The 27681-nt window shown below is 34.6% G+C and overlaps 1 protein-coding gene across 1 annotated transcript in view; it reads left to right on the top strand.

The window, feature by feature from the left end:
• The window catches only part of DPP10 (dipeptidyl peptidase like 10), a 1061638-nt gene that overhangs the window by 893766 nt on the left and 140191 nt on the right, over nt 1-27681 (top strand). The window contains exons 6-7 of the mRNA XM_069067778.1: nt 7069-7121; nt 7217-7298. Of these exons, the coding sequence (XP_068923879.1) occupies nt 7069-7121; nt 7217-7298 (135 nt within the window). The remainder of the gene's footprint in view (nt 1-7068; nt 7122-7216; nt 7299-27681) is intronic.

The following is a 27681-nucleotide window of genomic DNA, read 5'->3' as shown; positions in this document are numbered from 1 at the left end:
TGTCAGCACGTCCATGGGGCATGGGAGATCTTTAAATCCCATAACCCATACAGATAGCAGAAAGATCAAGATCAAGAGGGGAGAGGGGGAGGAAAAAGAATGAAACTGCCAGAGTCTGGCAGTTTTAAAGACAGCCCATTTTTGCTCTTCAGCAAATGGGAAAAGGCTATTTCCACCTCTATAAAAATGAAAAACAGAATATCTTCTCCCAGAAGTAGAATGTCTCTAAATTAGGTGATCTGAGTGTGTAGAGGTTAGCCCCTGTTACACCTGTACAAAATCTGTTTATACATACTTTTTCTCATTTTATCACTTCTTTAGGCTGTGAGTTCCTTGAGTTTATTCCTTTACTTCCCCTTTTCTTTTGTATTCCCCAATGCTGAATACAGTGTCTGACACATAGTAGTCACTTAAAAAAATGGATGTTGACTTATTTTTATTGTTATTATCATTATTAATTAATACAACACAAATCAAAATTTAAGGTGGAAAAATTGTTGGATCTTGTATCTAATTTCTTCATCGATCGTCATGAAAATGTATAGTACACTAAAATCTGGAGACAAGGATTTAGTTTTCTCAGTAACTAGCTTTGTGACTTCCTGGAGATTCATTTAATCTCCCTGAATGGAAGCATTGTCATACATATAATAATTAATTCCCCAACTACTTCATATTTTTGTTGAGTGAGTATAGTGGTTAATAATCGCAAGAGATTCTATAATGTCATTATCAAAATCTAACACATTTTTTTATATGTCCTTTGTGATAATCACCTTCTTTTAGGCCCTTGCAGTCCCATATTTTAGTCATTTGCCTTTATCATACTTATGACAGGCATAGTTCATACATAGTGCTGTCAGGAAAAAGTTTCATTGATTTTTTTTTTAAGCTGAATTAGTATTTTATTGGATCAATAATTCCATATGACATCTTGAAGACTGAGTGTCAATATAATAATAGTTCTTTATTTGAGTAAAGAATTTTTTAAAGTAGTAGAAGTCATGTAATATCTAATTATCATTAGATAGATAGAGGGGCAGTTAGGTGGTGCAGTGGATAGAGTGCCAGGCCTGAAGTCAGGAAGACATGAGTTCAAATATGGCTTCAGATACCTACTCTCTGTGTTACCCTGGACAAATCCCTTAACCTCATTTGCCTCAGTTCCTTCATCTCTCAAATAAACTGGAAAAGAAAATGGAAAACCAGTCCAGATCCCCAGTGGGATCACAAAGCATCAGGCAATGATGAAGCTGAATTTTGCCAACAACAATGGGAACCTTTGAGGCTAAATTTTCCCATCAAGTATGAGGCCCTCCTATAAATCTACCTAGTAACAGGAAGCTCTGTAATTTAAGAAAAACCTTTCTTCCTTCATCCATACTCTGTGTATGTGATTAGCCCCCCATACTGGACCAACTGGACAAAGTTAAGCTCCTTGTTTTGTGATCACATCCTTCAATCATACTCAGGACATCTGCTTCTCTTTTCTGCCTCCTCTTTCTCTACAGTTAACTACTCACATAGGAACACATACTGCTCTTGACTAAGTGCCCCAAAATTGTACATAAAAACAAATCTGTCTTCTTGTGTAATGGCAATGGGAATCTGAAAAATCTTCCCTGCCCCTTGATAGGCTTAAGTGAATTTGAAGACCTTCCTATTTGAAAATAATCTCTGTTCCCCAATAGCCTGAATGTGGTCACATGGAACCTGTGGTGGGAGGCTTGCTTTTTGGGAATGCCCACACCTTGTTTCTTTGTTATTGGGCAGTGGGTCAAGAGGGTTGTGATGTTCTCTGAACCTGGAGGAGGCTCTCTCTCTCTCTCTCTCTCTCTCTCTCTCTCTCTCTCTCTCTGTATATATATATATATATATATATATATATATATATTTTACCCTCATGTGAGGTTTTGCTTTGGGGCTCACTTTGGGAACAGTTGTGTGATTTGGCCAGATAAGAGTCTGGGTAGCTGTTAAGCCCTCCGGCTATGAAAACCCAGATCTTGGTGATCCACTATCTGCTGGTTAACTGTACGTCTGTGATGATCAGACAGCTAGAAGACCTGTCTGTTGTTTTATTTCTCTGTCGGCATTTTTTTGTCTGCTTGTAACTTCTGTTTGCATTTACTCTGAAGTTCAGGGTGTGGACTTTTCCCCCTGAACTAGGTAAATGATATATGTTTGATTAAAGTAAAATAGTTAACCTCTTTTTGAGTAGTTTTCCTTTAGAAAAGCAGATCAAAGAACCTGTGCTAGCAACCATCCTTGGTAAGCTAGGGTGCTTGCAAATGGCTAGTCCTTCTTCCAGGGATAGCCTGCTGCTTTTGTGTCAATAAAGATCAATTTACTAGAAAATCTGTCCCTTGAATTCTTTCAGATGACTCAACTCGTGATCCTCAGCATTCTCTTCAACATGACTGAAAAACTACTGAACAACTACTAATACAAGATAGAGATAACTTACACCTTTAAATTTCATGTATATGAAATATACATACAAATATATAATGTGTCTATGTATCAATATGTATTTATATAGATATATACATATGAATCTGTATATGTATGTGTATGTATATATATTTATACCCACCTAAAATAACCCAGCTTGTAGTACTATACATAGTGTATATTATTGTGCAGTAAGAGAAGAAAATCTTGAAGGCTTATAGCTAGTTAATATTTGAAGAAGTCACAGTGAGACATTTTTAAAGAGTAAGGAGCTTACAAATCTGGAGGGAAAATGAATGTTTAACTGTCTTTTACTGCTAATTAAAAATTAACTGTTACTTATTCAATGAATAAGCCATTCTGAGGAGAATTTGTGGAGGTTAGAAATTTAGAGAACTTACTCTTCTTAGGAGATCGAAACTGCTATATTTTGTGGTGATTTGAAAAGTTAACTGAGATGTGAAAAATAAAATGGCATTCTTAAAGGAACTCAATAAGCTACATTTTGAAAGGAAGTGAATTGTTGGACTGTGGTTCCAATATTTTGGAAAGGTTATAAATTTCAGTTGTGAGAGAATTCACACCAACAGTAACTTATTTATTGATTTTTTCCCCCACACCAAGAAAGTGACTGTAATTGTTACTTTTCTCATAGCAGACACATCATTTAAACATTTCTTCATATTTTTGCATTGAGTTACTACTAATAAATTATGTGGTCAGTAACATTCCTCTTTGATTGTTACTATGAGTTTAGAATTTGAGACTAAGAGAATAGAGAGAATGTACATGTGAAAAGAATTGTCCCAGGAAGACCAGAGTTTAAATGTGGTTTCAGAAATTTACTAGCTCTGTGATCCTGAAAAAGTCACTGTAGCTTCTATCTTCCTCTATTTCCTTATATGTAATATAGGCATAAAAATATTTATTATCTCTCAGATCTATGGTGAGGATAAAATGAGATAATATTTACAAAGTACTTAGTACAGTACTTGGCATATTGTAGGCACCAAATAAATGCAGTTTCATGTACAGTCATCTTTTTATTATACTATTGTATGGAAATGCTTGTTTTATTCCCTAAATTAAAAATAATACTAAAAAGTACCTGTTAAAGCACAATCTTAAAGAGTAATTGATATATGTTTGTGCTTATCAGATCATACTTGAACCTATTGTCAGATGTGGGCTTTCAATCTGTGGGATAGAAGGAAAGCCTACTATACATACCCAAACATACACACAGCAGTTAGTATTAACTAAAGACTTTTTGTAATAAAAAAATGAAAAATGCTAAATAACTAGAAATGTCATTTATTCATATTTTCCATTTATAAAATATTTATTTACTTTTATACTGTCCAACTTAGTTATAAAATGATTCAGGGACAACTTTTCTCATTTTTCCTCTTGTTTTAAAAATAATTTTGGTAACCCAATAACTAGTCTCCCTTACTCTCCAAATTCCTTCACCTTGCACTGAAAAAAAAAAAAAGAAATGCCCACATTGTCCATGCATGAAAAATATATGTTATACTCATGGTTTATTACTGATGCAATTGTTCATGCTTTTCTCAGTTTACATATACATGAACGTGTATGCACATATATGCCTATCAATTCCTTATGAACTTTGGATATCTTTAACAGAGAATCTGAAGATTTTAATAGTTAACTCTTTTCCTTTTGTTTTTATGATAAACCATTGATTCTGTATCATCAAAGTGGTTCATTTTGTCTTATGTTATCCTCTCTACTCCTCTACTCTCTACTCCAAGTGATTTTCTAATCCTTAGGTTTCTTTCTTTGCACCTCTATTTTTTTTCCCTTAATGAAGTACAAGTTTTATGTCTAAAACATGAATTGGATTTGAATTTATCTTGGTACACATTGTGAGATCTTGGTCTAAATCTTATTTCTGCCAGAATGCTTGTCAGTTTTCCCATTAGATTTTATTGAATAATGTAGTTCTTACTCCAGCTATTGCAGAAAAGGATTTTTTAATTGATTTAGCTCTATGCTCTGATGTCCATTTGATTCTATATTTTCATACCCAATCAGTTTCATTGATCACCTTTTCTATTATTTAACTAGTAAATAATTTTTATTATTATTATTTTATTGCATAGTATTAGATCTGGTACTACTTACTTGGTTTTGTTTTTTACCCTTTTAAAATTCTTTTAAGATGCTTCATTTTTTATTTCTCCAAATGATTTCCATTATTACTTTTTTTCTAGCTCTGTGGTATCTGACAATTTGATTGATATGTTAGTCCATTAGTAAACAAGTCCCTTCTTCTAACTAGCACATTGCTGTTATTTTACTTAAATTGTTTCAATTTCATGGTTGTTGGGATTCTACTTTCTTTGCCCTGAACTCTATATTACTTTTCCCCATATGTTTTCCAAAATCTTTATACATGTCATTCTTTACAGTAATATCCTCTAAACATGTATTGCAACCAGTTTGTCCTCATTATATAGCATTTGGGTTTAAAGACAGTTTTAGCAAACAGTGATAAAATGTTTGTGAAATATATGGGCATTAGAAAAGAGGACAAGTAAGGAGATATTTTTTTCAAGATAGATTGGAAACTACCCTATATTTAGTGAAAAATTATAAAAGCCATATTACTCCACAAAATCACAAATGATACTGGAGCATGAGTTTTAACTTACCATTACATCAAATCTACATAAGCATATATTACAATAGACAGTTATATCACTTTGCATATGTGCAACTTTATAATTACAGAAATTCATTTGATACATATTTCTCTTTGAGAAAAAATATTTTATGATTATTTCTTACCTCTCCATTCCTAAAAGGTTTAAATAAGAAAGAAAAGAAAGAAAGAAAATGGCTATAAATGAAAGGATACAATTTTTTTTTTCATGTGGAATATTTTGTTTGGTGCTATGTGCTACATTTTAACAAAGGCATTAATAAGTTGGGGTTGATTCAGAATGTATTTACCAGGATGGAGATAAAGATGCAAAACCATGTAATAATGTTTTAAGACTTTGACCAAATTAAATTAAATTAAATAGTCTTTGTGAACCCAATAGCTCTAGTCAAAAAGCAAGCCTTAAGTTATTTTCCCCTATCTTAGATGTGACTTATCTAAAGATGCAGGATAAACCTGATAGAAAAATAATCCAACCTAAGGTCATTCTGACATGCAAATGAGTCAACCCTGTGGTGCCTCAGAAAAAGCCACCAAACCCTTCATTTTTTAGTCTCTAAGAATCAACTTGTTCATCCCTCATTTCCAGAGTGGTATTTTCTCCCAACTCAGTTGTTCTAAGACTTTGTACTCTGTGACCTTTACTCACATGAATGGCTCTACCCGAACATGATTCTCTCTATTTATGGACCCCATCTTTCCCTTTCCTTTCCCCTAATCCCATCTTCATTTTATATTATCCATTATGCTATGCATTGTTTTGATGAGAAATTAAGGGGTTTTGTTTGTTTGTTTCTCTTGCACTGTTGTGGTAAGAAATTGAGGATTTTTTTTTTTGGAGGCAGTCGTGGTCAAATTGTGTGACCAGTGTCACACCTAGTAAGTGTCTAAAACCAAATTTGAACTTAGGTTCCCCTGACTCCAAGGTAAGTGCTCTATCATAAATTGAGTTTTAAATGATTTCTGGGAACTTTATGAGGTAACCTTCTTCCTAAATCTTTGGACTAGCAACTTGCTGTGTCATGAGCTTGAGACAGGGAACATAGGTCTCATGCCTTAATGTTGGCAGACCCCGTACTCATTCTAATGCACATAATAATCAGTGAGAGGAAATGTGAATGTTAATCCTGGGGAGGAGGCTTAGTAGGGACAAAATAGATATATGAATGCATGTATTTTAAAAGTATCTCATGAAAAATAGATAAGATTTATTTCTCCTGTCCAAGGGGACAGAAAAATAATACAAATGGGTAGTAGTTTCAAAGAACTAAGTTTCATTTGTACAGAACTCACTATTTCCTGAGAATAATTTGAGAGTGCAATGGTATGGTATTAAGTTATTCAACTGGATTACTATTTCCTTGTAATATTGTACATAGGATTCTTTCTTTCATACAGTTTAGACTAAATAACTTCTAAAGTCCTATCCATCTCTGATTTTCTTTCATTTTTCATCATTCTATGTTGTCTTTTAGAATGAAGTTCTAACTACTTCATTCTTTCCTTTACTGCTTATGAATAGGAGGCAATTATTCAGGGAGACAGGATTTGGAGGGTAAGAAGAGGATGAGAGAGAGAAAGAGAGAGAGAGAGAGAGAGAGAGAGAGAGAGAGAGAGAGAGAGAGAGAGAGAGAGAGAGAGAGAGAACCTTAAGGCTCATGCTTATAGATTAAACAAAAGTATTTACCATATCAATCTCTAATATTAATGGGACAACTTGGAATAATATTCCTCCTTCTCTTTTTCTCCCCTTTAATCCCACCAACAGCTGTCCTTAGTTTTCAAGTAAACCTAATTTCACCTGCAGACAAATGTTGACACAGAGGTTACTTGGATTTCTTTGACTTATCTCATACATCTGTATTTTTGGATGTTCCTACTATATGGCAGCATGACTAATTATTCTTAAATTGTCATTTCAGGTTTATCATTATTCGTACACAGCCTCATATGTGATTTACAACATACATACAAGGTAAGTTCTTTGATTTTCCATGTCCTTTTACCCCTTTTTTGTTATTTTTATATTAATATTAATTTATTCATATAAAATGTTTGCATTTTTTCAAGGGAAGTTTGGGAGTTAAACCCTCCAGAGGTTGAGGATTCCATTTTACAGTATGCAGCTTGGGGTGTTCAAGGGCAGCAACTGGTAAGAAAAGAAAGCAACAATGAGTGTATTGGAAATATGTCTTTGTCAAAGATGGAAATCTTTCATTCAAGTAGCAATATCAAATTTGGCATAGATTGTTATACTTTCCATGTCATTTACATATGCATTTTTAAATTGATCCTATACTATAGGGATACTATCATTTGCTTCATTTTATAAATGCAGAAATTGAGGTAGAGAAATTACAAGTTTGGGCCATGGTCACACCGTTAAGGAATAAGGGACCATAGACTAACTCAGACTTTCCAACTCCTATTCTTTTGTTGGAAAGGGGGAGGGGAAAAAAGGAAGGAAGGAGGGAAGGAAGGAAGGAAGGAAGGAAGGAAGGAAGGAAGGAAGGAAGGAAGGAAGGAAGGAAGGAAGGAAGGAAGGAAAAGAAAGGAAGGAAAGAGAAAAGGAACGAAAGACCTATTATTCACTAAATATATGCCAGAAATGATGCTAATTGTAAAGTATAGAAATGAAAGCAAATTGGAGAGTCTCTGTCCTCAAGGAGGACATACCCTTTTGACAGGGTGTGATATTGTACAATGGGTTGCTGGGAAGGGGGATGATACCCATATTAGGGATGTGCATGTGGCTCATGGTACCTAGTAAGATACTCACCTGGCCAGTGTGGTGGCTTGGTACTTGAAATGATATGGCAAAAAGCTCACATATCACAACTGAGAAGATAAGGTTTAGTAGGGAGTTGGATAGGGAGAAGTATAATTTCTTTTGAAAAGGATGTGATAGGAGAGTAAGGGCAATGTAAAAAGATGGCAGGAAGTGCTAATATATGTATGTGAAAATAGATTTCCTGACTTGGTAGATATAAGTAAAAGTATTTGAAACATTTTTTAACCTCAGATATAATCAGTTTTTAATAAGTGATGATAGTGATAGAGATTGAGGGAAAGTTTCCATTTGTAAATTTTTGTCTCACAAAAATGAGAGTTGTTCCCAATCTTTTTCTTCATTCTATTTTTTGTGGAAGTAAAATAAATTCACATAATTTTTATTTATTCAGCATAGTTATCAATTAATGAGATGTCTTTTTAAACTTAACTTTGAGGATAAAACAAATTGGGAAATAGAGTTAAACTTTTAGACCTGGATCAGTACTTTCACTGGTTTATGGAACTCCCAGAGGAAAAAAAAAATCACAACAAATGCGAAAGAATAAGTGTTCTGATATTTATAGCCTTACAGAGATTGGTAAGGATAACTGACTTTCTCATAGTCATTCAACCAATATGTGACAAGAATTATTCAAATTGATATCTTCTTGACTTTGGGGCCAAATCTCTATCAATTATTCCCTAATACCTCTTCATATAATTAAAAATTGGAATAATGGGTGGCAATGAATTCTAACATGGTAAAAATTAATAGAGGCAAAATAAACACATAAAATTTCAGGGAAAACATACTTCACAGTCATATGTCATAGAAATCATTAGACAAAATCTGTATAAAAGGACGAGTAATGCAAGCTAAATGTACCTCAGAAGTGTGAATAAGTTCTCGAAAACAAACACATTTATTTTGTCTATAGCTATATCAAGAAGCCCAAACATAACAATATTCCATTGTCACCTCTAGTAGACAGAGCTCATGGGAAGACTTGTGTTCAGTCCTGAGGACCATACTTCAAGAGTTATGTTGATAAATAGTATCATATCTAGGTGAAGATGACCAGGAAGGCAAGGGGTTATTATTTTATATGAGGAATATTACCCATGGAAAAGAGATGTTTTTGGTGACATGTGATTATTATTACTTCAATTAACTAAAGTATTAGCATGTAAGAGAGGCTTTAGAGTGATATCAGGTCACTACCTAGAGAAAAGTAATAAACTAAGTTTAAACTAAGGCAGATTTGGGCTCAATTAAAGGAAAAAAAAATTCTAAACAAAACATCTTCTCTAGTATATTGGCTCCCCATTCTGAAGGTATTCAAACAAAGATAGGGTAATCTTTTGCCTGGAACACTCTAGACAGAAAACACACATCAAATTTGGGGGTTGAAATAAATCCCTGGCCCTCAAGTTCTCAAGTCAATGAAAAAAGTTGAGTCTAAATTACATATTACACATTTTAGTGGCTTCCCAATTCTAGGTTGAAATTATCAAGAAACAACAGGAAACTTAGAGCAGAAAATGTCACATTAGGAGAAATCAAGATGGTGAACTATTCTTCACAAACCTACTTTCTCTAAACAGAAGTCTTATCTGCCACTTCTTGCACTAAATTGAGAAAAGACTGTAATTTTACTTACCTAAGGCCTCAGGAAAATAGTACTGAGGTACCTGGAAATGCAGTACTAAAATTGTAGCAGAAAGAAGATTATCTGTGTTTGAAAATTTGGTAGTTTTCCATCAATGTTTGATTGTTATTTTTTATTCCAGTTAAATGTCAAAATACATAAATACAACAAATAAGTACATTATCTATGAAGAAAATCTCTGGATGTCATTGGACTGGTAACTGCTGGGGGGAGGGAAGGAATTTTATAGTTAAGTAAAAGGTGTATAGCACTTGGAAGACATTCTGTTTCAATTTCATTTTTGCTGTTGTTAACTACAGTTTACCATTGTGAAAAAATTAATATTTTGGAAAATGATCAAATCAAAATCTAAAGTATACAGGCCTGCAAACACACACACACATACAATGTTAAACATGAATATATTTTTATGGTCTCATGCTATGATTCTTAAACATATCAAAATTGAATAAGATTAAAAAAATACTCAATCTCTGATTGCTTTTGGGGGCAGCTAGCAGTGAGAAAATCCTTCTGCTAATGTTGGGCAGCACCTTCTCTGCAACTGTAGAATTATAAAGTTGTCTTAGGGCACTGAGAAAGGAAATGACCTACCCAGAGTCACCTAGTGTATCATTATTTTTTTTAAGCAATTGGGGTTAAGTAACTTGCTGAAGGTTACACGGCCAGTTATTTTGTGTGGGTGCCAAGTATCTGAGGCCCGAACCAATCCTGGGTCTCCCAACACTGGGGCAAGCACTCTTACTCAGCCGCCTCAACCGGTGTGTCATTATTGAAACTTAACTTCAAGATTACATACAATTACAATTAAGACTCTATATATTGTACTATTCATACAGGTTAATAGAAATCTATTAATAAATATATTTGGTGAATGATTTTAGGTAATTTTCTGAGGAATTCTAGTGGTTGTAGGTTATAGATGGGATATTCAATTAAAAAAATAAGTCACATTAAATTAATTATATTTTCTATGATTTTTACTTTAACATAGAAATGGAAGGGAAAACAGTTTAAAAGTACCTTAATTTGTCCAGTTGCACATCCTGAAATCTTCACATAGCATGGAAGTCAAACATTGTGAATGTATGTGAGGCCTATTCTACAAAACCTATAAGGTGTCTCACAGAGAACACCATCCATATGGTACCGTGTTTCCCCAATAATAAGACACTGTCTTATTAAATTTTTTTGGACAGAAAAACACCAGAGGGCTTATTTTCAGGGGAGGGCTTATTTTAATCAACATTGACAGCAATTTTAATAAACAGGTAAATGTGAACAAAAAAATGTACCTTTATTCAATAAGCAAATCACTGGGGAAGAACAGGATGATGCGCTCACTGCTGCAGCTCTGATTGGATGCAGCTCGGAGTGCGGCGTGCGTTTCACCCGGGGGGGAGGGACGGTGCATACAGAGGGTACCGTAATGTAGCATGTAGCGCAGGGGATCACCTTCACTACAGTAGCAATCTAAATAGGGCTTATTTTCGGGGGAGGGCTTATTTTAGAGGAATCTTACACAGTAAGGGGAGGGCTTATTTTCGGGATAGGTCTTATTATTGGGGAAACACGGTATAACCACATTTAATTGGTAAATAATTGTCAGTAAAGCCTATAGCAGAGCACTGGGTTTGGAATCAGAAGACCCGAGTTCAAATTCAGTTTCATACTGTTGTAACATTGAATTGAGAGGGGAGATCATTAATCATTTAAATGGAATGTATTTGTGGAGCATAGTTAACCCAGGGACTGCCAGGGGTCATGTACCCAAATCAGGCAGCCCCAAGCATATACATCTTGGGGTTTATATAGACAAAAGCCACAGCATAAATGTCACCAAGGGGAGCAAGCAGGGAAAATACAGAAGCCAATGCATAGCATTGCTTAACAATTATCATCAAGGAATCAATTTGTTGCCCAACTGGAAAGTTCCCAAATCTATTTTGAGAACAGGACAGAAGTGGGGAAGGGTGGCTATGGGCTTCAGGTAGCAGTTATGAGCAGGTTTTTACTTGGCAGGTTTGCTGCCTGGGTTTTTTGGCAGGTTTCCTAGGCAGTTCTTCTATGGTGGGGAGAGGTGGGGGATGTTCACAAAATGGGGGGTTACTATAATGCACCTACTAGCTGTGTGACCTTGGACAAATTATACAACCATGTTTGCCTCAGTTTCCTCATCTGTAAAATGAGCTGGAGAAAGATGACCAAGCACTCTAGTATCTTTGCCAAGAAAACTCCAAATGGGGTCATGAAAAGTCAGACATGGATGAAACATCAGAACAACAACACAATTATCCAAAGAATGTGTACAGTTGGAAGGAAATTGAAGGATCATCTCATCCAAACCCTTAATATTACAGTTGAGGTAATTTAGGAACAGAGGCAGTTAGATAGCTAGGTGGCTTAGTGGATAAAGCACTGGACCTGCAGTCAGGAAGATCTGAATACAAATTCAGCTTCAGATATTACTATGTGACCCTATGCAAGTCCCTTAACCTCTGTTGGCTTTAAGCCATTGGCAAAGGAAATGGCTAACCACTCCAGTATTTTTGCTGAGAAAACTCCATACAGGGTCACAAAGAATCAGAAATGACTGAATGACTGAACAACAATAACTTAGGAACAGAGAACTTAAATTATTTACCCATGGTAACATTGGGAGCAAAGTTTTTCATTAACCTAGACTACCAGTCTATTATCTATATTTAATAACTTTCAAAATTAAAGGATTCTTTATCATCTTTTACCTCAGTCCTTCAAATTCTTCACAATTGAAATGCACAAAGTAAAGACTATTTGCTTTGTTTCATAATGTTTTATAATTTACTTAATCAATTTTATCAAATTACCCTTATTTAATTACTTCTCCTTCATGCCTGAGACATATGCACAAGGGTTTCTTTGGTAACAATTTTTTTTTCAGGCATAGTTAAGATTTATGTAAAATTTAACATAGTTTATTTATATAAAGTAATATAAAAATAATATTAAAGTTTATATAAAATAAAACATAGTTAAGATTTATATAAAATCAGGCATAGTTAAGATGTCATGGGTTCAATTTTATGGAAGTTAGGTTGTAACAAAAAAGTGCCTGACCTAACAAATATAAGACTCTACAATTAAAGATGGTATGTACTAGATTAAGCTCAACTCAAGTGTCATGGTGTACATTTCCTTTCTCCACTTCATTCACAGGTACTAACATGCCTCTTCCTAATTACTTATTACTTACTGTCTCAAATCATATTTTATCATACCATGTTATACATGGTAAGGGAACCCAGAATGTCTTCTCACAGAAGTTGCACTCTGTCTCCCATGTTGTTGCCCCCATATTTGATACCCTGGACATTTATCAAAGATCACTTTACATACATATATAAATAAACACATACATACATACATAGAGTACATATGTACAAGTGTATTGCACACTTTCATAATGCCTCTCAGTGTATGTACATGTATATATTTGTAATATATGTATGTATCTATACTTATGGAATTTTTAGGTGGAAAAATTTGTCAAGCTTTCTCAATCTCTAATCTGACACAAACAGTGATCTCATTTCAGCTTGAATATATTCAGTTATGATGAACTAACTCACTAACTCATCAGGTAGTCTATTCCAATTTTAGACAATTGTGATTGTTGGGAACTTAATCCTAACATGAAGTCAGGGCAGAGAATGATTGCTTATTTTCCTGATGTGTTGTGTTCCTCAGAGCACTTATGTCAACATTTGACAAATAACAGAAATAACAGGCATTTGGTAAACATTTCATTTAAGAAATATATATATATATATATACATATATGTGTGTGTGTATGCACATATATAAATTATAGCTATAATTATAACATATGTTATTATATGTATGTTATGTATGCATTTAATTAAAATATAGTAGATAAAGAGCTAAATTTGTTATCCAGAAGATGAGTTAAATACAGTTTCTGAGATACTGGTTATGCAACTCTTGGCTAGTCAGTCTCTCAGTGTCTCTAGTCAATTATCTATGGTTATAAGTTATTGAGAAGGTGATGTAGAAGGGTTTCTTAATAAAGAATTCTCTATATTAATGAAATTCCAGATCAGCCTATCTCTGCCCTACAGATTTCATGTAAAGTAATGCATTTATAAATAGTAAATGATCCATTTCATGCAAGCATTGGAGATTTTGTCCTTTATTTTTTTAGTATTGTCAGCAAAATATAGCATTATGATTTAATTGACATGAGCCATGACAATACTGTAATTTGTTTAGCCATTAAATAAATTAAATATCCAAATAACCTGGATAGAATATGGATAATTTTCATGCTTAATTTTCAGATTTATAATTTTGCTAGAAAATAATTCTTACTGTATTATCCCTCTTCCTCAAAGTTGCAATCATCTTCTCTTCTGTAATTTGGAAACATTTTCAAAAGCTTTGGGAAAAAGTGGAGAAAAAAACATTAATGAACAAATGTTAATAAAAGCAACCAATATGTTTAATCTAATTCTTCCATTTGAGGGATAATACAGTGCACTATAGGTATATTTAGTTATTGTACAAATGACTGCACCTATAATTCTTAGGATAGTCTCAAAGGATTAAAAACTAGAAGGAGATTAGAGCTAATTTAGGGTGATACATTATTTTGCACATGTCCAAATTGAGACCCAGAATTTAGTGACTTTACTCAAGGGTACACAAATAGCAAAGGCAACAACATAGCTATCACTCACTGGGCACTTTAAGGTTTGCAAAACACATGTTGACTTGTTTCATCCCCGCTATATCCTTTCAGATACATCCTCCCCCTTTTTCATAAGAAACTGAGGATGCCAGATGTTAAAAGGCTTGTCAAAGTTTACACATATAGTAAACATATGAGGCAAGATTCAAACACAGATCTTAATGACTCAAGGTTGAATACTCAACAGAATCAACCTTTGAACCTACATCAAATTTACTAAAAATTCATTGTTATTTCCTCACTATATCTCATCCCAATCTCTTCATATTTCTCTACCACTGTAACCAGGCAGCACAATTAGATAAGTAATCCAAAATAATTCTTCACTCTATCACTTCTCTGTTCAAGTTGTGGCTCTGGTGCCCAAGCTAATATCACAGACAGTTATCAAGCATTTCCAAATCCATATCAACATTTTTTTCTCATATCTTGAATTTTTATCCATGTTTTCATTGCCACAAACTTAGTACAATTTCACATTACCACATGCCTGAGCCTTTGTAATAATCCCCTAAGAGCTTTTGTGACTTCTATTTCTAATCTGACGGCAATTATCACTCTTATCACTGCCAAACTATTCTTCTCTATTCATAAGTTTGGTCTTGTTGCTCCACTGATAACAACCTTCAGTGGATGATAATTGCCTGCCAAATAAAATGAAAACTTCTTGGCCTGGCCTTCAAGGCCACCAACATTGTGATACCATTTTCCATTTACAAACTTTTGCTGTATTATTTTCATCCATTTATTCTTATCTCTGTTCCAGTAGATTCCTTGTCACCTTGTTAGACCATGCACATGCTGTGCTTTACTTGGATATGTTGTCCCTTGCCTCATTTTTATCACTTTCATTTCTTCAATTTTCATTCTTAATTTAGATCGCAATTCATTTGATTTACTCACCATGTGACTTACTTAGTGCCTTTAGGCAATAATGGCATATGAATTTCTCATGGTACTTTTTGTGTTCCCTAGTTTATTTATCATACTTTCTTTGTATCACAATTATTTGTGGATGATGTCTATTATCCTTCTATTGGACTAAGCCATTAGCCTGCCCATGAAGCTATCAATAGTGGAAGGTGGCCTCCTTTCCTGCTTAACTGTCCAACAATATTAAAGGAGAGGCTATGAATCGCTTCTGTTTTTCTGGAAAGAATGCTAAAATTAGGCCTCAAAAGTCATTAAGCTATGCATATCCTTTGATTCAACAATAGCTCTAAGTAAGGTTTATTCTCTAAAGAGAAAAAATGAAGAAGAAAAGAACCCATATGTATAACAATATTTATATCAATCTTTCTTTTATATTGGCAAAGAAGGGAATATTAAAGTGGTACCAATCAGTTGGGGAATGACTGAATAAATTAAAATTGTCACATTTGGCACAATAAATGTGGACCATTTCAAAGAAATCTGGGAAGATATATCTGAAGTGAGATAGAGTTAAGTGAGCAGAAATATGAGAACAATTTGCTCTATAACAACATTATAACAATGAAAAGATGTGAAAAACTAAATAATTCTCATCAATGCAATGAACACACAGCATTTCAGATGACTGACAAAGAAGAGTGCTACCTTGATTGAGATTTGATAGTCTCAATATGGATAAAGATATGTATGTATATGTATGTTTTTATGTATGCATGTATGTTTGTGCATATTGTAGAATGAGAATTTATGAATTTGTTTTACTTGGCTGTGCTTATTTCTTTTTTTCTGAGTGGGAAAAGTGGAAAAGAGAGGGAAAATATACAAGTTAATTGAAAACAAAATTTATAGAGAAGCAACAAGAACCTGTAGACAGAGAGCTAATCATGGAAATTAGGATTACTATAGTTTAAATTCTTTCTCTGAGATATACTTAAAATTCTGGTACCTACTCCTATATCACAACACCTTTGAAGGGAGAGAATGGATGACAAATTAATAGATTCTCCACTTTTTCTTAGCACAATATTGTATACTAAGAAAATGCTTAATATTTGTTAATTATTGAAAAGATAGTTGAAGGGGAGATCTTAATGAACAAAATTGCCTATCTAGTTAACCCTCTATCTACCAAAGGAATGGAAAATTTTACTCTGAGAAGGAACAGGCAATAGGACTTAATTATCTCTTATAGTCAGAATGTGGCCAAACAGACTTCAAAGCAAATTTTTACAACTACTATAAATAATACTTACACCCTGAAACAGTGAAAATTCTTTAAAAAGTAATAAAAATCATATCTGAACATACACAATTTAACAAAATTTCTGCCATTTTAATAAGCATAATATAGATAATCAGGAGTATTAACTCCTATTTTCTATATATGAAAACCCATGTAGATTGATGAAGAAAATGGTTAATACCTTAAGGTATCACTTAACTAGTAATGAAAATACAAATCACTTAAACACTGGACTGAAGTTTTCTCATCTGGAAAATGAACAGTTTAGATATGATTTCCAGTGACCCTTCTAGTTAGTGATTCCATCCCATTTTTAACTGACAGACTATGTATCTAAGTGTGTCCTCAATTCAGCTAACTTGTGTTTTGTGAGGGTCTCATTTAATGCCATGGTCACTTTCCTCTGGACAAGCAGCTTGTGGATATTTTTCCTAAGAAGTGGTTTCTATAACTGCATAAAATATTCCAAATATCGTCTGATCAAGGAAGTCTACAAAAAGGCTCTGGTGTACTAATTCCTAGAAGTCTCACATCTCTTTATACAGACTAAATTTCAAAGATTTTTTATTGTCCATGATAAATTTTACTAACACTGAGCTTTAAATTAACAAAAAAAAAATTAGTTCTTTGAAAAAAATGACCTGATAACTAGGTGTACACTTTTGTTATTTTTTAAAAAATTAGTGGATAGCTTTAGATTTATTACATTTAAATTTCATTTGATTAAATTTAGTCCAATGTTTTGAATTGAGAAACATGGAGGGTTTTTAAATGTTTTATTGTTTTATAAGTTAAATATCTTTTCATTGTTTTTTTTTAAATTTTATAAGCTAATGATACATTATATATCTAAGTTAGTGATAAAAATAAACTATATAACACAGATCCATGGAGAATTCAAGTGAATTTTTCCTTCCAAGCATTAGTAAGTGTATTTTGAATCTAGCCACTGAATCCAGGTAACTGAATTATCACCTAACCCTCATCTTTCCATTTTCTCAGAAGAATGAAATGAGATATTTGAAAATCGTTAATTAAAATCTAGGCAAAGTTACATCAATCACATTTTCATGCTCTATTAATCTCTCAACCCTGGGAGGGAGGGAAAGAGGGAGGGAACAAAGGAAGGAAAGAAAGGAAGGAAGGAAGGAATTTACTACTCCTGTTAGGTAGTTTTCCATTCCAACTCAAAGATTCTGTATTAGATGTAAGAAATCACAAGAAAAACTCTTAGGGAAAATGTTATGTTAAATTAGTTTAAGTAAAAGAATAGTGTGAGAAAAGTTGGATAAAGTGGACTGTGGCCAGATAGTAGAAATGCCAGGCTGTTAAATTTGAATATATTCTTTTAAGTAATGGGAAGACCTTCATGAATTTTAATATAGAAGTGAAATGATGGAAACATTATTTTATGAAGATTAATCTGGTGCTTTTTGTCCAGGATAAATTTGTCCAGGAAGGGGGTTAAAATGCAGGCAGGGAGACAAATTAGAAACTGTTTAAGTAGTCCAGCCCTGATAAAATAAGTAATTTTATAATTAAGAGATAAACAAAAGAGTGGCTTTTTTGTTTTACTAATACTTAATTTTGCTACTGTTCAAAAGTTATCTTTTTTTTACTGTTTCTCATTAATAAGTTCTGGGAATATTAGAGAAGCTACATTTTGACCAAATCATGCATTCGTTCTACATAACTCTTAATATCAGTTCAGTCTTTTATGATGAAATGGTAAAGATAACTTCTTAATAACATAAAATATGAAAAATTAAAATTCATAGTCATGAAAGTATTAGAATTGGGATTTTAGATTTTAACTTCCTATAGTTTCAATTTGTTTAGTTTTATATCTAATTTTTCAAATGCAAAAATGAAGTAGTTACAGCCTCTTTGTTATCCTTTTAATCTGCCTTCTAATATTTATTCAATTCAAAATGACACAAGTATTTCCATGAATCTGGTCCAGGTCATATTTAATGTACATATTTTATAATTTGGTTTGTCATTTAGCTAGAGTTTAGTTTTAGTCATTGTGCTTGGGATTTTCTGTGTTGTTTATCTGAACCAAGTATAAATTCTTTTTGCTTTGATGACAAAGAAAATCTCATCAAGAAATCTTGACAATCTTCAGTTCAACAAAAAATGCATAAAATGTTTATGAAATGTACAACACTATGCTAACCTAAGGTTATAAAGACAAAAAAAAACCTTTCCCTCTTAGTGAGTTTACCATAGCCAGAAAAATGTAACATGCATGTAAACAAACAAATAAATGATGGTGTACTAAGGAATGAGAGTTCAGAAAAAATTTCAGAAATCAACTATCTGAAGAATTTTAGTTTAAAGGAAACAGGGTCCTGAAAAATAGAAAGAAGGAGGAATAAATCAGTGAAAATTAATTGGAGGATCCTGGGAAGATGGTGGAGTAGGTCAGAAAATCCCAAACTGAAGATCCCCCCCCCCCCAAAAAAAAGAGTTAAAATAGCACCTTAGGGCAAACAAATTGTGCCTAAAAATAAATAAGAACAGGGACACAACCTGCATATTCCTGGGACAATTTGAAAAGATCAGAAGAAAGATCCCAGGACAAGGTTTGGTCTCTTTGAAAGGTAAAAGCCTCCAGTCTAAGTTCCTCTTTAACAACAAGCTGCAAGCCCTTCTTAGTTGGTTTGAGAGGCTGCATCCCTGTCAGCTTTAGGAACTTTTACCCCTGGGGATAGTGAGTGGAGTTGGGTATCTGAGTCCAGGAAGATCTAGAAAAATTTTGCAGACAAGGAACTCCAGACCCAACTGTGCTGCAGAGTGGACAGGATGAGAAGGACCCAGCACACACTAAGTGAGTATAGAAGCAGTGGGGCGGAAGGCCCCTGGCTGTGGGCACTTACAAGAGAGTAGAGGTTTGGCTTTGTTTCCAGGCTAGAGGGAAGAAGTGAAGATCTGGGGCAAGAGGCACCATCTCCCATAGCCTGGTCAAGTGGTGATCAAATACAGTAAGCTATTACCACAAAAAATGCACAGGCAAAGGAGGACAAATCCAATAATAGAAAGCTATTATGGGAATAGAGAAGACCAGAGTTCATTTCCAGAGGAGGATATTAATGAAATCCCCAAAGAGTAATGCCAAATGGTCAAGTGCGCCCCCCCCCCAATTTCATAGAAAATATTTAAAAAGACTTTAAAAATCAAATGACAAGAGATGGAGGAAAAACTAAAAACAAATTATAAGAATGATCCAAGAAAAAACAAGAATATTAAGGCCAATGAACCAATTCGTAAAAGAGATATAGAATTTTTTTTTTTTACTTTGAAAGGCAAGGCAATTGGGGTTAAGTGACTTATCAAAAGTCAGGTAGCTACTAAGTGTGTCAAGTGTCTGCAGCTGGATTTAAACATTGGTCCTCCTGACTCCAGGGCCAGTGCTCTATTCACTGTACCATCCAGCTGCCCCTGATACAGAATCTTAAGGAAGAAAATGACACCTTGAAAATTAAATTTGGGCAAAGTAAAGTCAGAAAAATTATAAGAGATCAAGAAATAGTTAAAGAAAATATGAATAATGAAAAAAATAGAAAAGAGTAAAAAATCTTCGAAGAAAAACAACAGATTTGGAGAAAAGAACAAGAGAAAATAAAGATAATTGCACTAACTGAAAGTTCAAAAAAGAAAACTTGATAAAATAATACAAGAAATAATTAAAGAAAATTGTCCTGTAGCATAAGAACCAGGGAGGGGGGAATATAAATAGAAAAATAAATCCATTGATAAACACTTAAAAAAGATACTATGAGGAAAACACATAGGAATATCATAGTCTAATTATGAAACTCGCAGCTCGAGGATAAAATATTAAATGCATCAAGATTCAAACAATTTATATATGATGGAGCCACAATTTGAATCACCCAAGACCTAGCAACAGAGACATTAAAGGACTTCAGGTCTTGGAACACTATTTATTGAAGAGCAAAAGAACTAGGCCTCTAGCTTAAAATATGATGAAACATTATCCTGAATGAAAAAAAAAATGTACATTTGATCAACTCTCAGACTTTCAAGACTTTGTTAAAAAGAAAAAAAAAACACCTGAACTTAATAGAAAATTTAATATACAAGAGCCAAGAGAAATATTAGGTACATACCAAAGACTGATCATGAAGGATACATAAGGACAAACTGTTTACTTTTTATATGTGTAAAATGCATGTCTAAGTTTCTTATAAATACTTTGGTAGTTCTTAAGACTTATTGGAGTAAACCTGAGTATGATATGAAATTAAAATTTAAAACTACTTAAGAAGAGCAAAAGAGAGTATTTATTTTATGCAAATGAGGTATAAGAAGTAGAATCAATACAGAGGGATTAAATGGCAGAGGAGGGCTCTTAGTTCTGGTAACCTACTTTCATCAGGAATTGGTTTAAGAGGGAAAGATACATATATTTTTACAAGAGTATAAAAGTATTCTAAATTCAGAAGAAATAAAATGGTAAGGGCATAGGGAAGGAGGAGAAGATAAGGGGCGTATTAGGAGAATATAGGGGAATAGATAAAAGGGGTATGAGGGGGGAGAGACAAAAAAAAAGAACCAAGTAAAAAAAATGCCCAGCAGAGAACAAAAGAAAACTTAAAAGGAAGCAAAGAAAAGATGAACAACTCTCAACATAACAAGCTTTCTTGAAATGAAAATTTATTCTTACATCTTTTAAATCCTCTCAAGTTCTGCTATGTAAGAAACTTGATTCAGGAAAGGAAAATAGGAAGCAGTTGAAATAATCTAGGTGAGAGATGGTTAGGACTCAAAATAAGTTGCTAAATGAGATGAAAAATGAGGAGTCCAGGAGAATTCCAAAATTATGAACTTAAGAAATTGGAAACACAGTAATGACTTTGATAATAATGTAGACATTTGGAATCACAATTTCTATGGGGGTAAGATAATGAGTTCACTTTTATACATGTTGACTTTGGAAAATCTCTGGGACTTTTGAGTACAAAATGAGTAATTGATTAATGGAGACTGAAACTCATGTGAACTTAGAACTTAGAGCTTAGAAAATAGGTCTCAGATACTCATCCCTATGGAGACAATAGTTAAATCCATAGGAGTTTATGAGTCCAGTAAAAGAGAAAATGTAGAGACAGAAGCCTAGGACAGAATCTTGGAAAATATCAAAGAGTTAATTCAATAATTACAAGCCTGAAGGAAAGCTTTGGGATACTCAAAGAAAGAGAGGAAATTATATTGAATTTAACAAATGAATGATTAGTAGTTGAATTTAACTCATATTGTGGTGAGTTCTATGAAACAGGGCTGGAAATGTAGGTGCCATGTTTAATTTGTATTTCTCCATGAGAAATGATGTACTAAAACAATTTTTTATTTTTTTAAGTCAATTTATTCTTTTACTTTTTTCTCTATTACATGTAAACAATTTTATATTTCATTTTTTAAATTATCAGTTCCAAATTCTCTCTCTCCTTCAGCATGAAAGCAATTTGATACAGATTATACATATGTGGTCATGCAAACCATGTTTCCATATAAGTCACATTACAAAAGAAAACACAGATAAAAAAATAAACCCCAAAATAATAAAGAAAATTTGAAAAATTGTATGCCTCAATCTCCATTCAGACTCCGTCAGTCATTTCCTTAGAGATGGAAAGTAATTCTTCATAATTCCTTTGGGATTGTTTTGGATCCTTGTACCACTGAGAATAGCTAAGTCATTTATAGTAAATCATGATACAGGCACACTGATGGAAGGATTCACAGAGGATAGGGGGCAGCACAGGGCACAATGAGTGAAGTGGTACAAGGCATGGTGAGAGAATGGCCCCTCCCCCCTCCTTAGTTTCTGGGTGCTGAGAGTAACCATGAGTTTTTACACCTCAGAGAAGGAAGATGCCACCCTGACTGTGGCTTTTTGTAGATTTCTAATCAACATAATGTTGGGGCATCAACCTTGGAATCAACAGTTTTCAAAATGGCTGAGGTGGATATTAATTTGAATCGTGTCATAGCAAAAACCGTTATTCACACTTAGCAAAACTTCTAGTGGCATTTGTTTCCTTTGTGAGCTTTGCCTATAGTTATGATGGAGACTTTGTCTTTGAAGACTCATAAACCATTGTCAACAATATACACCTCCCAGCAGAAACTCTACTTGGTGACCATTGGCAGTGTGACTTCTGGGGTAGTAAACTCAGTAGCAACACTAGTCACTTATTTTATAGGCCACTTAACTGTCCTAAGTTTTTTCACCTAGCATGATGGAGAACCTAGAACTAGGAGCCCTTCACCATCCTTGTGTCCTGGATTCTTGGAAAAGTCCTTAAACCTATGGACTCCTTCTGAGAAGAATTTTTTTTTGCTTTTTGGAGGGGGAAAGGCAGGGCAATTGCAGTTAATTTACTTGCCCAAGGACATATGGCTAATAAGTGTTAATTGTTTGAGGCCAGACTTGAACACAGGTCCTCCTGACTCCAGGGCTAGTGCTCTATTCACTGTACCACCTAGCCACCCAAGAAAAAAATGTTTAAATGCATAAAATGTAATACAAGGATTACAAAGGAGCTTCAGGAATTTTGATGATTTGCTGGTAGAAAATGACAGGCAATATAGCCAAAAGAGCTTTACTCAGCAGGTGGTCTTCTCAATGCTTGTCCTTGTTATGAAATGATTAACCATTCCAGTATCTTTGCCAAGCCTCCTGGACAGTATGGTCCATGGGGTCACAAAGAGATGGACACAACTGGATAACTGATCAACAAGAACAACAATAACAACCACAATGGGATTCTAAGAGGCAGAGAACTAAATGAATATGAAGAATTCAGAAACATGAAAAGATTGACTTCAGAGTGAAATGAGCAGGATCAAAAGAATATTATATATAATGATTTCTCCAGTTTGAATGGAGAAGGTGGGGGAATCACTAAAAAGGAAACCAAGCCCCTGGAGTAACTGAAAAAGTAGTAAATGTTTTCAGGAACTGATAACAAAACATACTTTGCTTTTCATGATTTGGAGATAAGGGACACTTGGACAGGATGTGTTGTCACATATGGTGATCATATCCAGAATTCTTGACTCAATTGTTTTTCTTGGTTTTAAGAGAGAATTCCATGAAGAAGGGGAGGAGGTTTCTTTCCCCTTACCAAGATATCAGAAGTTGTCATGGATTTGAAAATCCTTTTTGTTAATGTATTTTAAAAAGTACTGACCCAGTTGCAACTGTAAGCATAAGTTACTGTTTGCTATTGATCTCTACTGGCATGTATTATGACTGAAATCAGAATTTCAGAAGAGGAAGGCTATTTGGTCATAATCTAATTCAATCTTCTCTTTTTACAAATGAAGAAACTGAAAGTCCAAAAAAACAAAGTAATTTTCCTAAGGTCATACTACTAGCATTAGGCTAAGAATTCTAAATCCAGCCCTAAGGAAAAGGAGCAAAAAAAATTGTTTGAAATTAAAAGCTGTTCTTGAAGTGGACAACTGAGAAACAGGACAGCAAAGACAATTATAATTTGATAGGAGTGTTTATTAACTGGCTGGTTTCTGCCTCCCCAGTAGGGAAGACAGCATCAATTCTCCTGAAAGATGCATTTTTATAGTGTAATATGTTGCTAACAACAAAGTGTGGTTCCAATGGAAGGGGTGGGGGGAGGGTGTGCCATTTCTAGTAAAGTATTGGGTACCTAACAAGAACAGACTTGTATCTGGGCTAACAAGAACAGACTTGTATCTGGGGTGTGTTTCTAGCAGCACATATGAAAAGTTCCCTCACTATTACGGCCTATCAGGTGGTTTCCAGGGACACTGGTAGGAGCCCCTTCTGGCAGGTTTAGGGAGCTTTGGTGTATAATTTCTGATGGGCACTTCACCCCCCACTTTTTCTTGTTCATAATTGAACTCAGACTCAGCTGAGTCCAGGGGACTCTTATCTGGGGGCTGCCAGCAAAAAGGTGGTCCTGCATACTAGCAGTCAGAAGTTAAATTCGGGTCCGAGCAACTTGGAGTCTAACAAAGTGCTGCCCAAGTCTTCAGGGGTGATGGTAAAGGGTGAACCAGGAGTTTGGTTGAGGACTTGGTTGGACCAGTGGGAGTAAGATCCCTTGGCACTGGAGTGCGTTGAATAGTGAACAAGGCTTCAGGGTCCCTTCCTGTGACATAAAACCTGATTCCCCAAGGTTTCCCAGTTTTCCAATCCTGGGTTACATGACTTAAGGGTATTACAATGAAATGAAATGTGCACAAGGTGGGAGCATAGGAGTTGGAACCAGCCAAAGGCAGGAATGCCAGAAACAGGAGTGTCAGGACAGTCTCTTAATCTTCAGTTGTAAGTCACCAGTTGCCTCTGTTACCCACAGGTCTGGTGAGTTGGGAGGAGCCATCACCTTGATGTGTGAGGGGGGTAGATCCAGGCTTTTCTTCCAGCTACCTTAACAGCAGAGTGGTCTGGTACACTGCTTGGACTGTGTCCTGGATGTTTTGAAGAGCTTGGAGGGACTTGAGAAGTAAATCATTAACAGTCATACATAACAGCATTTCTCACCCAAAATACAATAGAAGGTGGGGTGCTGAACAGAATTTCAAAAAGGAGAATGAATTTTACACATTTGTATGCAGTTACAAATATTAACACTTGCTTAAATAATGGATCAAAATAGCAAGTTCTCTTCTGTTTCATGACTTGTTACATCAATCTTGCAAGAGGAGGTTTTAGTTTTAGATTTTAAAATCACACTAGAAATTTTAAAAATTTCTTCTAAAAATATTTACCTTCTAAACTGTTTCAAGATTTGTAAATGATCACTAAGCTTTTATAAAGAAAATTAAAGACTATTAAACGATCTTAACCAATTTGCATAACTTTCTGTACATGTTTTAATTCTAGATGAAAAATAATATTAGATTTTCCAATAAGCTAACATAAAAGAGCTCATATATTTTACTGATTACTTTCTCTAAGCATAGGGACCTGTTATAGAAGGAAAAAAGAAGGGACATGTGACATTCCAAATATGCCAGGAGAAAATGTCCTTGGCTCTGTATAAATTCAGGTACAGTTACAGATATCCAACCAGGGACCATCTGTTCCATCACATAGCTAGACTCAGGAATAGGTGGGAAACATTCCTTTTCAAAGGAACCTCATGGGTAAACTTCACCAGGAGGGATCCCATCCCAGACAGAGGCTAAGATTGTCCCTTTGGCCATTACCAAATGTAGACTTCCACCTGTTGACAGTACAGCATCACCTTCCTCTGAGTAGCTAGTGTCATTTTCTCTCAGACACTGACTTAATGCAGACAACTATACCCAAATTCAGACTCAAAATAAAATTCAGTTATGGTCCCAAGTGTTTTTTACCTTAAACAACAAGCTTCACCAATCACACCTTAGAGCCAGTTATTATTATTTCTATTCTCATGGGGCTGCGATAAGCAATAAAAATGTATCAGATCTTATAATGGAAGGAATTCCATTTACCATCCTTCTAAAATATAAAAGCCAATTGACAGAAAAAAAAATTTAATCTTTGCAACTTCTTAGCAAGTTAGGTTCATTTACTAAAACAAGTTCCTTTCTCAGGCAGAATGACCTCGCCTGGAGATAGTTTCTAGGGGATTTGACAGTTTTATAACATAAGGAAAATTTATATGAATTATAAGCAGGAGAGGCTGCTCAGAATGGGCAGAACTAGTCAGACAATTTTTCATCCAGTTAGTTTCCTCCTTTCCATATACAGTAATGAATTAACAGTTATAGGTTTTAGCATTAAAATAGTAGCCCAAAATAGCTTAGTTAATAGTTTTACAAGTTTTTCTAAATAGCAAATATACCTATTTAAAGTAACACTACTGGTCTTACACAATCTTCTCCTCACTCAGGTTTTACAATATATACTGTAGAAATACAACAATAGTATAAACTGTGAGATTACATTAATTGCATTTCCAAATTACATATAAGAATGATTGATCTTGTCAAGTGAAGAGGCTAGTTACTTCTGACCTCATTTTCTCCTTTTTTTCTCATCTCCCAACTTTACAGATGAACTGAGACTCAGGGTTAAATGATTTTTACTAGGTCACACAACCAGTCAGTGAAGAGTTCAGAACACACTGTTTCTCACTGACAAGCTTTTTCTCACTTTTCTGATTTTCTCTCTTTCATCTTTCTCTTAGCTGTACCTCTCTTGTTTTTCCCTATTTGCTCTATATTCTGGGGTGTTTTCTCCCTGCTCCATTGTTTTCCAGGAGTCCTTAGTCTTCTTTATTTAATTCCTTGGCACTGGAAGAAGCAAAGGGATTATTTGCAGCAAGGGAGAGATCTCTTAGATGGTAATGAAGTTGGGGCTTCATGGTACAGCTTCCCGTAGCAAACCCTGGTTATGGGGTGGTTGATTTGGGAGAAAATGGGGAGTGCCAGGAGATTTTAGCCTGGATCATTGAGGAGAGGGTTTGGGAAACTTAAAGTAAAAACTTCAGGCTCTACTTATTTATAGGGATGGGCTTCAGGGTAACTGGGGATCTAAAACAATTGCTATTGGGAGCTAGGCCAAGTACACTTTTACTAAATTATTTAGGCTGTGGAAAGAATATAATTTTACTTTAGTAGCTCAGATGTATCTCAGGCTTAGTATATGGGATAATGATTAACTTGTGTTTGTACCTTTGTTTCACAAGCTTCATTTCCCTTGTCTAACTGTTTCCCTGCCATTCAGAAAAAAAATATTCTATTCTAGGGATTTAACCTTTCAGGTAGTCAGATGACAAGCCCATGTAGCTCTGACATAGCTACTGAACCTTCTCCCCTTTTCTTTTGGAAGAAGTTAACTCAAATTAACTTCACTGCAGCCCTATCTCAGTTATAGCCAGGACAACAAGGAGAAAAAAAATCTTAATGGTTCAAACCTCTTACTGTCTTCTCAGCTTCTTCAGAGCTATATGACAATGGAGGGCTCTGTAGCCCTAGCTAAGAAGAACTGGGACCACAGGGAAGAGAATCTTAGCAGTTGTAACTTGTCTCTGTGGTACTAATCTGTTCAGAGTTGGATCACAGTGAGAAGGCACCATAGTCCTTAGTTTTTTCAGAGGTAGGGCTTTAAGGGAGAAGAAGAATGGATTTTTCTTTTTTTGACCTTTTGCTCAAGTAACCT

The sequence above is a fragment of the Petaurus breviceps genome, unplaced genomic scaffold, assembly GCF_028583685.1.
Source record: "Petaurus breviceps papuanus isolate PSGF00001 unplaced genomic scaffold, PetGlider_PUasm1.0 90752, whole genome shotgun sequence".
Classification (NCBI taxonomy): Eukaryota; Metazoa; Chordata; class Mammalia; order Diprotodontia; family Petauridae; genus Petaurus; species Petaurus breviceps.
The sequence above is the reverse complement of the archived record's forward strand: the minus strand, read 5'-3'. Positions and strand labels throughout refer to the sequence as shown.